Source organism: Rattus norvegicus, chromosome 1 (genome assembly GCF_036323735.1).
Source record: "Rattus norvegicus strain BN/NHsdMcwi chromosome 1, GRCr8, whole genome shotgun sequence".
NCBI classification, from domain to species: Eukaryota; Metazoa; Chordata; class Mammalia; order Rodentia; family Muridae; genus Rattus; species Rattus norvegicus.
In genome coordinates, this window is record NC_086019.1 from 219733671 (window position 1) to 219748926 (window position 15256).

General features: G+C 37.5%; 1 protein-coding gene and 2 pseudogenes across 1 annotated transcript; 2 read left to right on the forward strand and 1 right to left on the reverse strand.

The window, feature by feature from the left end:
* Or5aa4-ps1 (olfactory receptor family 5 subfamily AA member 4, pseudogene 1) lies at positions 316-600 on the reverse strand (annotated as a pseudogene).
* Positions 8759-9712, forward strand: Or5b116b (olfactory receptor family 5 subfamily B member 116B). Its single transcript, NM_001001045.1, has one exon. It carries the CDS (start codon positions 8759-8761, stop codon positions 9710-9712), a length of 954 nt encoding a protein of 317 aa, NP_001001045.1.
* Positions 13575-14456, forward strand: Or5b128-ps1 (olfactory receptor family 5 subfamily B member 128, pseudogene 1; annotated as a pseudogene).

Here is a 15256-nt window from a genome sequence, read left to right on the forward strand (position 1 = left end):
AACAAATACTGAACTTCTTATTATAAAGTAGAAATGCTATTTGTACCTGTATATAATTTAACAAATTAGATATTTTTAAACACTGTATTATTTTCGATCTACATGCATACTTTTCAGCTAAAGAAATTGATAATATGAAACTGAATTTATTTTACATACAAATAATGTTTAACATTGCATCATTACATAGAATAATTATAAAAATAAGTAAATATCATTTTAGTGCATTTTATGTCAGCTGATGAATAATTCTTAAGAAAATTTGCCTTCTGAATAACCTTTACACATGTGCTTTTGACCTTCATGTCCCTCAGACTAGATAGAGACCACAGAATGCATTAAGAGGATAACTACATTGTAGACAAAAGATACAATATTATCTGCTTCCATATTGTGAACGGAGATAGGTTACACATACATGATGATGACTCTCCCAATGAAGAGAATGGCAGCAGTGAGATGAGAAGTAGAGGTAGATTGTGCTCTCCAATGTCCGTCACCAGAACATGTTTTCAAAATGGTGATAAATTACAAAGGGAGATCTAAATAAGGAATAGTGCAAATATAACATTGAAGCCTGAAATAAGAAAAAGAAAAATCTCACTGGACCTAGGATTGAGCCAAACATACCCCCTGTACCTGCTCCTAAAAAATGATTCCTAATAATACTCATAGAGAGGAGCTTGGTATAATCACAATCATAGGGGCTCTACTGAGCAATTGATTGAAATAGATGCAGAGACCCACAGCCACAAATTCTGTGGAACTCAGTGAATCTAAGAAAAGAATAAGAAAGGGTTGTCAGTACCAGTATTGGCAAGGGTACACAAGAAATCTCACAGAAATCAGAAAATTGGACCCTTAGTGAACTCACTGAGACAGAAACCACAATAAGGAAGCCTGCATGGGTCTAATCTAGGTCCTCTACATATATGTTATAGTTGTGTAGCTTGAAGTCTTTATGGGATTCCTTATAGAGTGAACAAATGTTGGTTTTAATACTTTTACATAGGATTCTGGGACCATTGTTCTACTGGGTTGTCATATACAGCCTTAATAGAAAGAGAGGTGCCTAGTCTTATTGAAACTTGATATGCAACTTTTGGTTGATATCCCTGGGAAGCCTGCCTTTTTCTTTTTTCTTTTTTCTTTTTTCTTTTTTCTTTTTTTTTCCAGAGCTGGGGACCAAACCCAAGGCCTTGCATTTGCTAGGCAAGTGCTCTACCACTGAGCTAAATCCCCAACCCCATGCCTTTTTCTTAAAGAAAAATAAGAGGATGGATAGGGAGAGTGGACCTGAGGGGAACAGACTTACAGGAGAGAAGGGAGAGTAAATAGTGTTAGTTGTGCAATATATGTGAAAATAAATTAATAAAAAGATACATTTAAAATATAGAAAGATAATTTCTTCTGTGCTTTTTGTGAAAATTCTAAGTTGGCTGAGTTATTGTGACATGGAGGCAAAATCAGTATCAGAAATCTAGGAAGAAAGGATTCAGGTCATATACATATCATGATTATTTTTTGCATTTTAAAATTATTTACCTCTGAGATAAATTTCTTTATCTCTGAGAAAAATAGTACAACTAACTTTACTATTATTTCAGAGAATTGGATATGTTGTGCCTGCTTAAATTTCAGACTGATCACACACATAGATACAAAAATCTGGGAATGATCATTGTTTGTCCTAAATGTATTAGAATTTATCTGGAAAAGTGGATAACAATGTCAATCTGATCAGAGAATTGTCTCTGATCACATGAGACTATAAAAATATGTCATTGGCTACTTTGTGGAGCTAGGTGAAATTTGTGGAAATGTGGAACTCTCTCAGGGAACAGTCTCCTTCTAAAGGCAGTGAATTATTCTCACTCTGATTACTCAGAACAAAAGCAATTAAAATTCTATGACTTATATACTTGTAAATTAAGATAAATATATTTATGCTTATTAAACTAATAATTTTTAATTTGAAAATTTAAAATCCCAAAACTCTACAAACTATTCCAAAAAATAGAAACAGAAAGAACACTACACAATTTGTTCTATGAAGCCACAATTACACTTATGCCTAAACCACACAAAGACCCAACAAAGAAAGAAAGCCTCAGACAAATTTCCCCTTCAGATTATTGAAGCAAAAATACTCAATAAAATTCTCACAAACAGAATCCCAGAATGCATTAAAGCAATCATCCATCAGGATCAAGTAGGCTTCATCCAAGGGAAGCAGTGATGGTTCAATATGTGGAAATCTACCAACATAATCCACTATATAAACAAGCTAAAAGAAAAAAAATATCATTTCATTTGATGCTGAGAAAGTACTTGACAAAATTCAACAAACCTTCATGTCAAAAGACTTGGAAAGATCAGGAGTTCAGGGTTCATACATAAACATAGTAAAAGCAATATACAGCAAACCAGCAGGCAACATCAAACTATATAGAGAGAAACTTGAAGCTATCTCACTAATGTCAGGAACTAGTCAAGGTGACCCACTCTCTCAAAATCCAAGCTTGTGCAATTGAACAATAAACGAGAGTCTTAGGATACAAATTGGAAAGTAAGAAGTCAAAATATGACTATATGAAGATGATATGATAGGATAATTAAGTGATCCCAGATATTCCACAAGAGAACTTTTAAACCAGATAAGAAACTTCAGGAAAAGTGGCTGAATATATCATTAACTCAAACAAATCAGTAGGCTTCCACTACTCAAAGGTTAGTCAGGTTGAGAAAGAAATTAGAGAATCAACACCCTTCGCGATAGCCATAAGTAATATAAAATACTTTGGTGTGACTCTGACCAAGCAAGTTAAAATCTGTATGACAAGAATTTCAAGTTCTGAAGAAAGCAATTGAAGAAGGTCTTAGAAGATATAAAGATCTCCCATGCTCAAAGATTGGATGGACTAATACTGTAAAATGGCCATCTTGCCAAAAGTAATCTACAGATTTAGTGAAATCTCCATCAAAATCCCAATTCAATTCTTCATAGAGTTATAAAGCACAATTTGAAAATTCATTGGGAATAACAAAAACAGAGGATAGCAAAAACTATTCTCAATAATAAAAGAACTTCTGGGGGAATCACTATCCCTAATCTGCTTTATTATATAGTAGCAGTGATAAAAAACCTGTATGGTATTGGTACAGAAACAGGAAGGTAGATCAATGGAATAGAATTGAAGACCGAGAAATGAACGTACACACCTGTGGCCAGTTGATTGTTGACTAAGGATCTAAACAATCTAGTGGAAAAAAGACTGCATTTTTCAACAAATTGTGCTGGTACAACTGATGGTCAGCATGCATAAGTATGCAAATTGATCCATTCTTCTCAACTTATACAAAGTTCAAGTCCAGTTGGATCAAGGACCTCCACCTAAAACCACATACACTGAAACTAATCGAGAACATACTGGGGAAGAGCCATGAACACATGAATACTGGGAAAATTTGCTGAACAGAACACCAATGGCTTATGCTCTAAGATCAAGAATCAACAAATGGAACTTCATAAAATTTCAAAGCTTTATTTCTTCCTTGACCAGGTTATCATTGAGTAGAGCATTGTTCAATTTCCACGTATATGTGGGCATTCTTCCCTTATTGTTATTGAAGACCAGTTTTAGGCCGTGGTGGTCCGATAGCACGCATGGGATTATTTCTATCTTTCTGTACCTGTTGAGGCCCGTTTTTTGACCAATTATATGGTCAATTTTGGAGAAAGTACCATGAGGAGCTGAGAAGAAGGTATATCCTTTTGCTTTAGGATAGAATGTTCTATAAATATCCGTTAAGTCCATTTGGCTCATGACTTCTCTTAGTCTGTCTACATCACTGTTTAATTTCTGTTTCCATGATCTGTCCATTGATGAGAGTGGGGTGTTGAAATCTCCCACTATTATTGTGTGAGGTGCAATGTGTGTTTTGAGCTTTAGTAAGGTTTCTTTTACGTATGTAGGTGCCCTTGTATTTGGGGCATAGATATTTAGGATTGAGAGTTCATCTTGGTTGATTTTTCCTTTGATGAATATGAAGTGTCCTTCCTTATCTTTTTTGATGACTTTTAGTTGGAAATTGATTTTATTTGATATTAGAATGGCTACTCCAGCTTGCTTCTTCTGACCATTTGCTTGGAAAGTTGTTTTCCAGCCTTTCACTCTGAGGTAGTGTCTGTCTTTGTCTCTGAGGTGTGTTTCCTGTAGGCAGCAGAATGCAGGGTCCTCGTTGCGTATCCAGGTTGTTAATCTATGTCTTTTTATTGGGGAGTTGAGGCCATTGATATTGAGAGATATTAAGGAATAGTGATTATTGCTTCCCGTTATATTCATATTTGATGTGAGGTTATGTTTGTGTGCTTTCATTCTCTTTGTTTTGTTGCCAAGACGATTAGTTTCTTGCTTCTTCTAGGGTATAGCTTGCCTCCTTATGTTGGGCTTTAGCATTTATTATCCTTTGTAGTGCTGGATTTGTAGAAAGATATTGTGTAAATTTGGTTTTGTCATGGAATATCTTGGTTTCTCCATCAATGTTAATTGAGAGTTTTGCTGGATACAGTAATCTGGGCTGGCATTTGTGTTCTCTTAGGGTCTGTATAACATCAGTCCAGGATCTTCTGGCCTTCATAGTTTCTGGCGAGAAGTCTGGTGTGATTCTGATAGGTCTCCCTTTATATGTTACTTGACCTTTTTCCCTTACTGCTTTTAATATTCTTTCTTTATTTTGTGCGTTTGGTGTTTTGACAATTATGTGACGGGAGGTGTTTCTTTTCTGGTCCAATCTATTTGGAGTTCTGTAGGCTTCCTGTATGTCTATGGGTATCTCTTTTTTTAGGTTAGGGAAGTTTTCTTCTATGATTTTGTTGAAGATATTTACTGGTCCTTTGAGCTGGGAGTCTTCACTCTCTTCTATACCTATTATCCTTAGGTTTGATCTTCTCATTGAGTTCTGGATTTCCTGTATGTTTTGGACCAGTAGCTTTTTCCGCTTTACATTATCTTTGACAGTTGAGTCAACGATTTCTATGGAATCTTCTGCTCCTGAGATTCTCTCTTCCATCTCTTGTATTCTGTTGGTGAAGCTTGTATCTACAGCTCCTTGTCTCTTCTTTTGGTTTTCTATATCCAGGGTTGTTTCCATGTGTTCTTTCTTGATTGCTTCTATTTCCATTTTTAATTCCTTCAACTGTTTGATTGTGTTTTCCTGGAATTCTTTCAGGGATTTTTGCGATTCCTCTCTGTAGGCTTTTACTTGTTTATTAATGTTTTCCTGTGCTTCCCTAAGTGTGTTCAGGTCTTTCCTGAAGTCCTCCAGCATCATGATCAAATATGATTTTGAAACTAGATCTTGCTTTTCTGGTGTGTTTGGATATTCCATGTTTGTTTTGGTGGGAGAATTGGGCTCCGATGATGGCATGTAGTCTTGGTTTCTGTTGCTTGGGTTCCTGCGCTTGCCTCTCGCCATCAGATTATCTCTAGTGTTACTTTGTTCTGCTATTTCTGACAGTGGCTAGACTGTCCTATAAGCCTGTGTGTCAGGAGTGCTGTAGACCTGTTTTCCTCTCTTTCAGTCAGTTATGGGGACAGAGTGTTCTGCTTTCGGGCGTGTAGTTTTTCCTCTCTACAGGTCTTCAGCTGTTCCTGTGGGCCTGTGTCTTGAGTTCACCAGGCAGCTTTCTTGCAGCAGAAAATTTGGTCTTACCTGTGGTCCCGAGGCTCAGGTTTGCTCGTGGGGTGCTGTCCAGGGGCTCTCTGCAGCGGCAGCAACCAGGAAGACCTGTGCCGCCCCTTCCGGGAGCTTCAGTGCACCAGGGTTCCAGATGGTCTTTGGCTTTTTCCTCTGGCGTCCGAGATGTGTGTGCAGGGAGCAGTCTCTTCTGGTTTCCCAGGCTTGTCTGCCTCTCTGAAGGTTTAGCTCTCCCTCCCACGGGATTTGGGTGCAGAAAACTGTTTATCCGGTCTGTTTCCTTCAGGGTCCGGCGGTGTCTCTGGCAGGGGTCCTGCCGCTCCTGGGCCCTCCCCCACGGGAGCCCAGAGGCCTTATACAGTTTCCTCTTGGGCCAGGGATGTGGGCAGGGGTGAGCAGTGTTGGTGGTCTCTTCCGCTCTGCAGCCTCAGGAGTGCCCACCTGACCAGGCGGTTGGGTCTCTCTCTCACCGGGTCTGGGAGCAGAGAGCTGCTGCGGGCCGGGATCCGCGGGTGTGGGACTTCCGGTAAACACAGAACGTGCCCGGTTCTAGAGAAATTCTGCTTCCGTGTGTCCCAAGCTCACCAGGCAGCTTTCTTGCAGCAGAAAATTTGGTCTTACCTGTGGTCCCGAGGCTCAAGTTCGCTCGTGGGGTGCTGCCCAGGGGCTCTCTGCAGAGGCAGCAACCAGGAAGACCTGTGCCGCCCCTTCCGGGAGCTTCAGTGCACCAGGGTTCCAGATGGTCTTTGGCTTTTTCCTCTGGCGTCCGAGATGTGTGTGCAGGGAGCAGTCTCTTCTGGTTTCCCTGGCTTGTCTGCCTCTCTGAAGGTTTAGCTCTCCCTCCCACGGGATTTGGGTGCAGAGAACTGTTTATCCGGTCTGTTTCCTTCAGGGTCCGGCGGTGTCTCTGGCAGGGGTCCTGCCGCTCCTGGGCCCTCCCCCACGGGAGCCCAGAGGCCTTATACAGTTTCCTCTTGGGCCAGGGATGTGGGCAGGGGTGAGCAGTGTTGGTGGTCTCTTCCGCTCTGCAGCCTCAGGAGTGCCCACCTGACCAGGCGGTTGGGTCTCTCTCTCACCGGGTCTGGGAGCAGAGAGCTGCTGCGGGCCGGGATCCGCGGGTGTGGGTGAACCCCATTTTTTAATAGGGTTATTTGTTTCCCTGCGGTCTAACTTCTTGAGTTCTTTGTATATTTTGGATATAAGGCCTCTATCTGTTGTAGGATTGGTAAAGATCTTTTCCCAATCTCTTGGTTGCCGTTTTGTCCTAACCACAGTGTCCTTTGCCTTACAGAAGCTTTGCAGTTTTATGAGATCCCATTTGTCGATTCTTGATCTTAGAGCACAAGCCATTGGTGTTTTGTTCAGGAAATTTTTTATTTTTCCTTTTTAATTTACTATGATCCAGATGGCAAAATAATTAGACCAATTTTCCTCCAAAAATCTGTTCCTTCATGTCCTCATAAAGACTCTCTACCAAAATTCTCAACCTTTTGATGACTTCATTAAAGTCAGAATGAATGGCCAGCCAAATAATCACAAGCCTCCAGATATATTTACTATTCACCCTGATTCCCTTGAGGCATTTGAGGAGCTTGCATCATCTGCCTTGATACTGACAAAAGAACATGCATTCCAGATTCTTTTGTACAGCAGAACTTGTGAAGGAGGAAAAGGAGAGCTTTCCTCACAATGCTTTCCTAGATGTGGATGGCAGACCAACAGGCTGTGGATGCCATTTTCACACTCCAATTCTTTTGTGCACTTGTCTTTTTCTAGAACAATGGTAAGTACTAGAATATATAGTAATAGGAAGAATTATAAATCGAGACATTTTCTTTTTGTTTTCCAAGAAAGAACCAAATAGAAAATAATGGCAATAAATTTTGAATAGTCATTCTACAAATACACTGAGTAATCTTCTCCATTTTGTTTATTGTTCTTTCCCATCATCACACTATTTTACATCATTCATATTTTGATGCTCAGTATCAGCACATTACCTTTACAAATTTTTAAGATGGTGACTGTACTCAAAGGAACCTACAGGAAGAACCTGTAAGGTAGAACAGAAAGTCACAATCTACTTGGTTCTCTTTACTCATTTTATCCCTCCTTGAATAGGAATGATATTTAGATTTTAGAATATGTGTCATCATTACAGAGTCATCAGTGTTCATGGATGCAGTGTTCTTGAGGCTTTTCACACTGTAACCAGTAGTAATAATCTACCATATTAGCCACTGTGCAGGTGAGTGAATCAGATTTGCAATGCAATGTGTCTTGCTTAAAGGGACCAATCACTATGGAAGAATCAGAATAATTTTCTAGTTTCCTCTCTGGTCTCCCAAACCCAAATCATAAGGATAAGTTTATGGGAGGTGAAGGACTATTTTAGTCTAGGTGAATGATTGACATGGAGAGAAAGCAGGTATAGATTTTCTCATAAATTTGGAAAAGTTGCTCCCTTACAAAAAATCTGCTAAAATATATAAAGATATCATCCAGTTTCCTCTCAGTAGTAATATTTAAAATGGACAGCTAATATCTCTCCTGATTTAGAGAGAAACTGTGCCATGATCAGAGTTCCAGATCACTGAATTATCTTTAAGACACTGGAGATTATATGTAGATAAAATACATTTTACAGTCTCATGCTAGTATACAAAAGGCACACATTCCTCAAACATTTTGTTGGTGATTAAACTTTCAATGTTTATATTATAAAGCATGCATGAACATATTACAAATAATAATAATGAATATCATATGTTTTAATGTCATGTACAATACCCTACTTAATGAAATAGAATTAAGCCCCACAGTTATCTTTGCCTCCTCTGCTATCACATAAGCTCAGTGTCCATCTGTATCATTTCCATATAAGCAAACTGTCCGCAGCATTTCTCCAGCATGCATTTTGTCATCTTCTATACAGTGTCCTTCACTAGAAAAAATAAAACTGAAAAATAAAAGTCCTTGGTCATATTTTAAATTTCCCTTTATATTCAAATGACGTATTTCTTTCTTTGTCCTAGAACTTTGTCATATTTGTTCCCAAATGATTTTGATGGAGAATACATCAGAGGTTACTGATTTTATTCTTGCGGGGTTAACAGATGCACCAGCACTTCAGATCCCTTTGTTTATTATTTTTACTCTCATTTATTTCATTGCACTATTTGGGAATCTTGGGATGATCATGATGATTCTGCTGGACTCCCGACTTCACACTCCCATGTACTTTTTCCTCTGTAATCTCTCCCTGGTGGACTGTGTTTATGCTTCAGCAATCACTCCCAAGGTGATGGAAGGGTTTCTTACAGGAAATAAGATCATATCCTTCAATGCATGTGCTGCCCAAATGTTCTTCTTTGTAGCCTTTGGGGCTAGTGAAAGTTTGATCCTTGCCTCAATGGCTTATGACCGACATGCAGCAGTGTGTAAACCCCTACACTACACTACCATCATGACAAGTACCACTTGTATCCTAAGTGTCACCTGCTGCTACATGTGTGGAATCTTGCAATCCTCTATCCATGTTGCTCTTGCATTTCGTCTTTCCTTCTGTCATTCCAATATGATTAATCACTTTTTCTGTGACATTCTCCCACTGCTGACTATTTCTTGTTCTGAAACTCACACAAATGAGATTATACTCCTTATCTTGGCTACATTAGATCTTGTTTTCACTCTCTTGGTTATTTTAAATACTTACCTGCTTATTTTCATTGCTATCCTGAGGATGCGTTCAGCTGAAGCACAGAGAAAGGCCTTCTCTACATGTGCATCCCATCTCATCACTGTGTCCATCTTCTTTGGTTCCCTTATATTCATGTACTTACAGCCCAGATCTAGTCACTCCATGGACACAGACAAAATTGCTTCAGTGTTTTATACCATGGTCATCCCTATGCTGAACCCTGTGGTCTACAGCCTGAGGAACAACGAGGTCAAAAATGCATTTAAGAAGATTGTTGGAAAATTACTATCTTCACTTTGTTCATTTGATTAATTTTCAAGTATTTTTCAGGGATGTAAAATTTCAGACATCTGTATTTGAAGAATTGATTATTTATAATTATTCATTTTTAATGATTTCATTCAACTGTTATTTTATTACAACGTATTTTCTCTTTCTTCTTTGGTAATTTGATTAATGTACAGTGAAATAAAGTATATCTTACCAGAAATAAAATTTAATTTAACATTCAATTCAAGAGTACAACTTTATTGTCATCTACCAAGCTTGTTGTTGGTAGGAATCATTAAATCAAAATTTATGAAGAGATCAAATTAAGAAACAAATTAATTACTTAATTTGCAAATAATCATAAAAAAGAATGACAATGGATGAGGGAAAGGAAGTGTAACAGACTGAGTGAATGATTAGAGAAGAAAGTGTATTCATTCTGAGTGATCACAGGACTCTGGGGCTGGTTATGTTATGTGCTTAAAAAGGGATAACTATGAGGTTAGTGAACACTATCTCGACATCCTGTAAAGTACTGAATTTAAGCTTTTTATTTTTCATGAATTAAAACCAGAATTTTTCTCTCAGCATATCCTGTAAGTTGAACTCTGACAAAATTAGGGGAAAAGAATGAGATTGAATCAACCCTATAAGACCACTTCACACCCAACTCTTTGCTGGTCATGAAAGAATCTCTACTGGTGACAATGTAGCAGAGGAATACAGCACATCCAACATACCCCACTGCCTGATGGACAGAATGTAGCTAGAGGTGCTGTGAACTGATATCTTTCTATGAAATTTAAGTAGAGTACTAATAGCTATAAAGAGAATATTTTTGAAATACCCTCCCATATGAACTTGTCAGTCATGAATTAGATTATTAGTACAAAAATGGATTCTCTGAGAAATTCACACAGGAAAGACAAATGTCCAGATAATATCAATAGTTGTCTTATAGTCATAATACATGCCATTTTTTCACTAAATCATCACTATAAAGTCAATTCCAACTCTATTAACACAATAGTCAAAAACAATAGTAAAATAAAGAGAGGGAGCAATAGAAGTATTTAGTTTGTGGCATTTGCCTAGCATAGGATGGTTTCTCTGAAGCATTAAGCACAGTTTGTTCTACCTCATGGGAATAAATGTAAAAATGTATTTTACCATTATAAAAAGAATAGAGAATTAATCTGTGCCTTGAATTTGCCAGTCAAGAGCAACGGTACTTTTTGATCTGTGTCCTTATGTTGCCCAGCTTCTTAGAAGGGATTTACAGTTATGCCCATGCTTTGACATCTAAAGATATCTTTCAGGGTTCCTATGATACATATATGTCTATTTTTTCATCTTTCCTTTGAGTATCCTTTTTTTAAAAATTATTTTATTTACACTCCAATGATTTCCCTACCTTGGTCCTCCCTCCCACAGTTACTCATGCCATTCTTCATTGCCCTTGCCTCTGAGCAGTTGCCCCCTCAAGCCTCCTTCCCCTTTTCTGGGGCCTATCAAAGATTAAGTGTGTGATCAGACTAAGCAGACCTCATTTATATATGTGTCAGCAGCATCAGATGAGCATGGTTTTAGAGCTATGAACTCGAAAATGAAAAAATACATAGTTGTCACATCATCAAAAAATAGTTTCTCTCTTCTCCAGCAAATACCAATTTCCAATATCTACTGAATAAGAAGTTAGAGGGAGAATCATATAACAAACTTTTGTGGGGTGCTCTGTTTACTTAGTTGTGTTTGATTCCTACAAAGTCATCTAAAAGCTTCTGAGTTGATGATTATATTACCCACGTCATGTCTAGAAGTTATCACTTCATAGCTTTCCTTACCATCCTCTGGCTCTTATATTTTTACATGTTCTCTTCAGCAATGTTCCCTGAGTCTAGGTAATGGTGGTAGGATTAATATAGATGTTTCATTTCAGCATGAACAATTGGTCTCTTATATTCAGCAATTGGATCAGATATGCATATCTGTATTGAATACACCTGTCCATTGAAAAGAGAAGTTTCTCAGATGGAAGTTTTTCTATTGTATCTTTTTTTCTCCTTTCCATTTCAATTTTTGAATTCCAGTAACTAAATATGAGCTACTGAGAATTTCAATAATGAAAACTTACAATTTATTTGCTATTTATTTAAAATGCAATTCAAGAAGAACAATCACTACAAACATCACATTAGTCACTATTAGTTCATTCCATGGAGTCATTTCTTTTATAGCCTTCTACTAGCTATGAGATTCCTAATAAGACTAAGCCATAGGTGTTTCCATAACAATCCATTCCTTAGTGATAGTCTGAATGTTCATTCTTCTAATTCCTTAATTCCTTTTCACTCCATTATCAGTTCTGTTACCACCTTCCAACAAACTATATGAACTCAAGTCAATGGCTTGAAGTTAGCATCTGTGGATATTACTTAATTCATATGACAAGATCTTATGCTGATAAATAAAATCCATATATTCCTCACGGTGATTGTTCCTGACTAAAATTCCAATATATTCTGTAAAATATATGTTCTATAGAAACATATATGTAATTATTACAAATAGTAACTGAATATTATAGAATTTAACGTGGTACAAAATGCTTATTTAATACTAATGGAATTGTGGCCCATGATTATATTAATTGATTAGCTTATTCATGGTATCAAATAAGTTGAATGTTCATTTGTATCACTTCCATATGAGCAAGTAGAATTCAGTTCCTCAGCATGCATTTCGTAATCTTATATATAGTGTTTTTCACTGCATAATGCACTACCTAGGACCCAGCTGTATCACTCTGGGGATATACCTAAATAATTCTCCAACATACAACAAAGACACATGTTCCACTATGTTCATAACAACCTTATTTGTAATAGCCAGAAGCTTGAAAGAACCCAGATGCCCTTCAACAGAGGAATGGATGCTGAAAATGTGGTGTCATCTACACAATGGAGTACTACTCAGCTATCAAAAACAATGACTTCATGAAATTCATTGGTAAATGGATAGAACTAGAAAATATCATCCTGAGTGAGGTAACTCAATCAAAAAAAGCACACATGGTATGCACTCACTGATAAGTGGGTATTAGCCCAAAAATCTCGAACTAACCAAGATAAAATCCACAGACCACATGAAGCTCAAGGAGGTGACCAAAGTGCAGTAACTTCAGTCCTTAAAATGGGGTACAAAAATATTCATGGTTGCGGATATGGAGACAAACTTTGGAGCAGTGACAGAAGGACTGGCCACTCAGAGCCTGCCCCACTTGGGGATCCAGTCCACATATACAGCCACCAAAACTAGACTATATTGATGAAGTCAAGAAGTGTATGCTGACAGGAACCTGATATAGCCGTCTCCTGAGAGACTCAACCAGAGCATGAAAAACACAGAGGTGAAATCTAGTAGCAAACCATTGAGCTGAGAATGGTGTCCCTGTTGGAGGAATTTGAGAAAGGATTGGAGGAGTTGAAGGGGCTTGCAACCCCATGAGATACCAACCAACCAGAGCTCCCAGGAGCAAAACTGTTTGATTGCATTGAGAGACGCATGGCTGTAGCTGCATATGTAGCAAAGGATGGCCTTGTTGGGCACCAAAGGGAAGAGAAGCCTTTGGTCCTGTCAAGGTAGTGGAATTTAAGGTGGGATGTGGGAAGGGAGGTGGTTGGGGAGGGGGAACACTACTATAGAAGAAGGGGAAGGGGATGGGATAGGGGCTTTTGCATATGAAACCAGGAAAGGAATAACATTTGAAATTTAAATAAAAAATATCCCATAAAAATGAATTGAGTAAAAGTCCATGCTTAAAGTTTAGTTGATATTTAAATAGCATAATTCATTATTTGCCTTAGGAATATGTTGTAATAATTCCCTAATGACTTTGAAGTAGAATATTGCAGAGATTACTTAATTTAATCTTTTGGGATTTACAGATCCTCCAGAGCTTCAGATCCATTTGTTTTATGTCTTCATTCTCATTTACTTGATCATACTGTTTGGGAATCCTGGGATGATAATAATGATTCTTCTGGACTTCCGACTCAACACTCCCATGTACTTTTTTCTCTATAACCTCTCCCTGATGGACTGTGTTTATGCCTCAGTGATTAGCCCTAGAAGATGGAAAGGTTTCTCACAGGAAAAAGGCCATATCCTTCAATGGGTGTGCTGCCCAGATGTTCTGATTTTTAGCCTTTATTGCTTTTCAAAGTTTGATCCTCTCCTCATTGGTCTATAGCATCTTTCAGCAGTGGGCAAACCCCTGAACTACACTACCAGCATGACAAGTACCACTTGTATTCTAATTGTCACCTGGTGCTACATGTGGAATCTTGCAATCCTCTATCCATGTTGCTCTTGCATTTCACCTATTCTCTCACTCTAATGTCATTAACCACATTTTCTGTGACATTCCCCGATGTGGAAGATTTCTTGTTCTGACACCCACACAAATAAAATTTCACTCCTTATTTAGGCTACAATGGATGTTGTTTTTACTCTCTTAGTTATGTTAAACACATACCTGCTTATTTTCATTGCTATCCTGAGGATGCATTTAGCTGAAGCACAGAGGAAGGACTCCTTTACCTGTGCATCCTATCTCATTACTGTGTCCATCTTCTTTGTTTCCCTTATATTCACGTATTTACAGCCCAGCTCTAGTCACTCCATGGACACAGATTAAATTGCATCTGTGTTTTAAACAATGGTCATTCCTTTGCTGAAACATGTAGTATACAGCTTAAAGAACAAGGAGGTAAAATGCATTTAATTAAGTTATTGGAAAATTAATGTCTTCACTTGATTTAATCAATTAATTCCAAATTATTTTTAATTATTTAAAATACTGGATTTCGATTTTTCTTGAATAGTTTATTTGTAATCATTTCTTGTCTATGATTTCTTTTAACTGTTCCTTTATGAAGGAGGAATGCTTCCCTCATGCATTGAAAATATGATAATTTTATTGTTAATTTTGATTGTATCTTTCTAGATTATGATGTCAATTCAATATTTAAATCAAGATTATAATGTTATAGAATTCATAAGCAGCCTTTTTCACAATTTTTTGTGAAGTAAGTTTTCAAGCCAACTTTGTGTGCATGATAATTGTTATACTTTCAATTATTTTATTGTCATAATTATTAGTTACTGTCTTTTTGTAAATAAAATTATATAAATTTCTCTTCAAATTCTTTCCTCTGAATCATAGAAAATACTTCTGCCTGCCCTCTTTTTTATAGAATCATTTTTCATTTATTTTTAAAGTTTAATATATCTGATATAAATCAACTGTTTTTAAATATTACTAATAAAATAATTATGTTGAGATTTTGTTATGCAGAGTTCCAACATCTATCCCAAATAATATTATGTTATGTAGTTTGGGTGATATACAAGTCTTGAATTGTGAGCTTCACTGTTGGCGGGGTTGGAAGCTGGTAGAACCAATCTGGAAGTCAGTCTGGAGGTTCCTCAGAGAATTGGACATAATACTACCTGAGGACCCAGGTTTACCACTCCTGGGCATATACCCAAAAGATGCTCCAACATATAACAAGAACACATGCT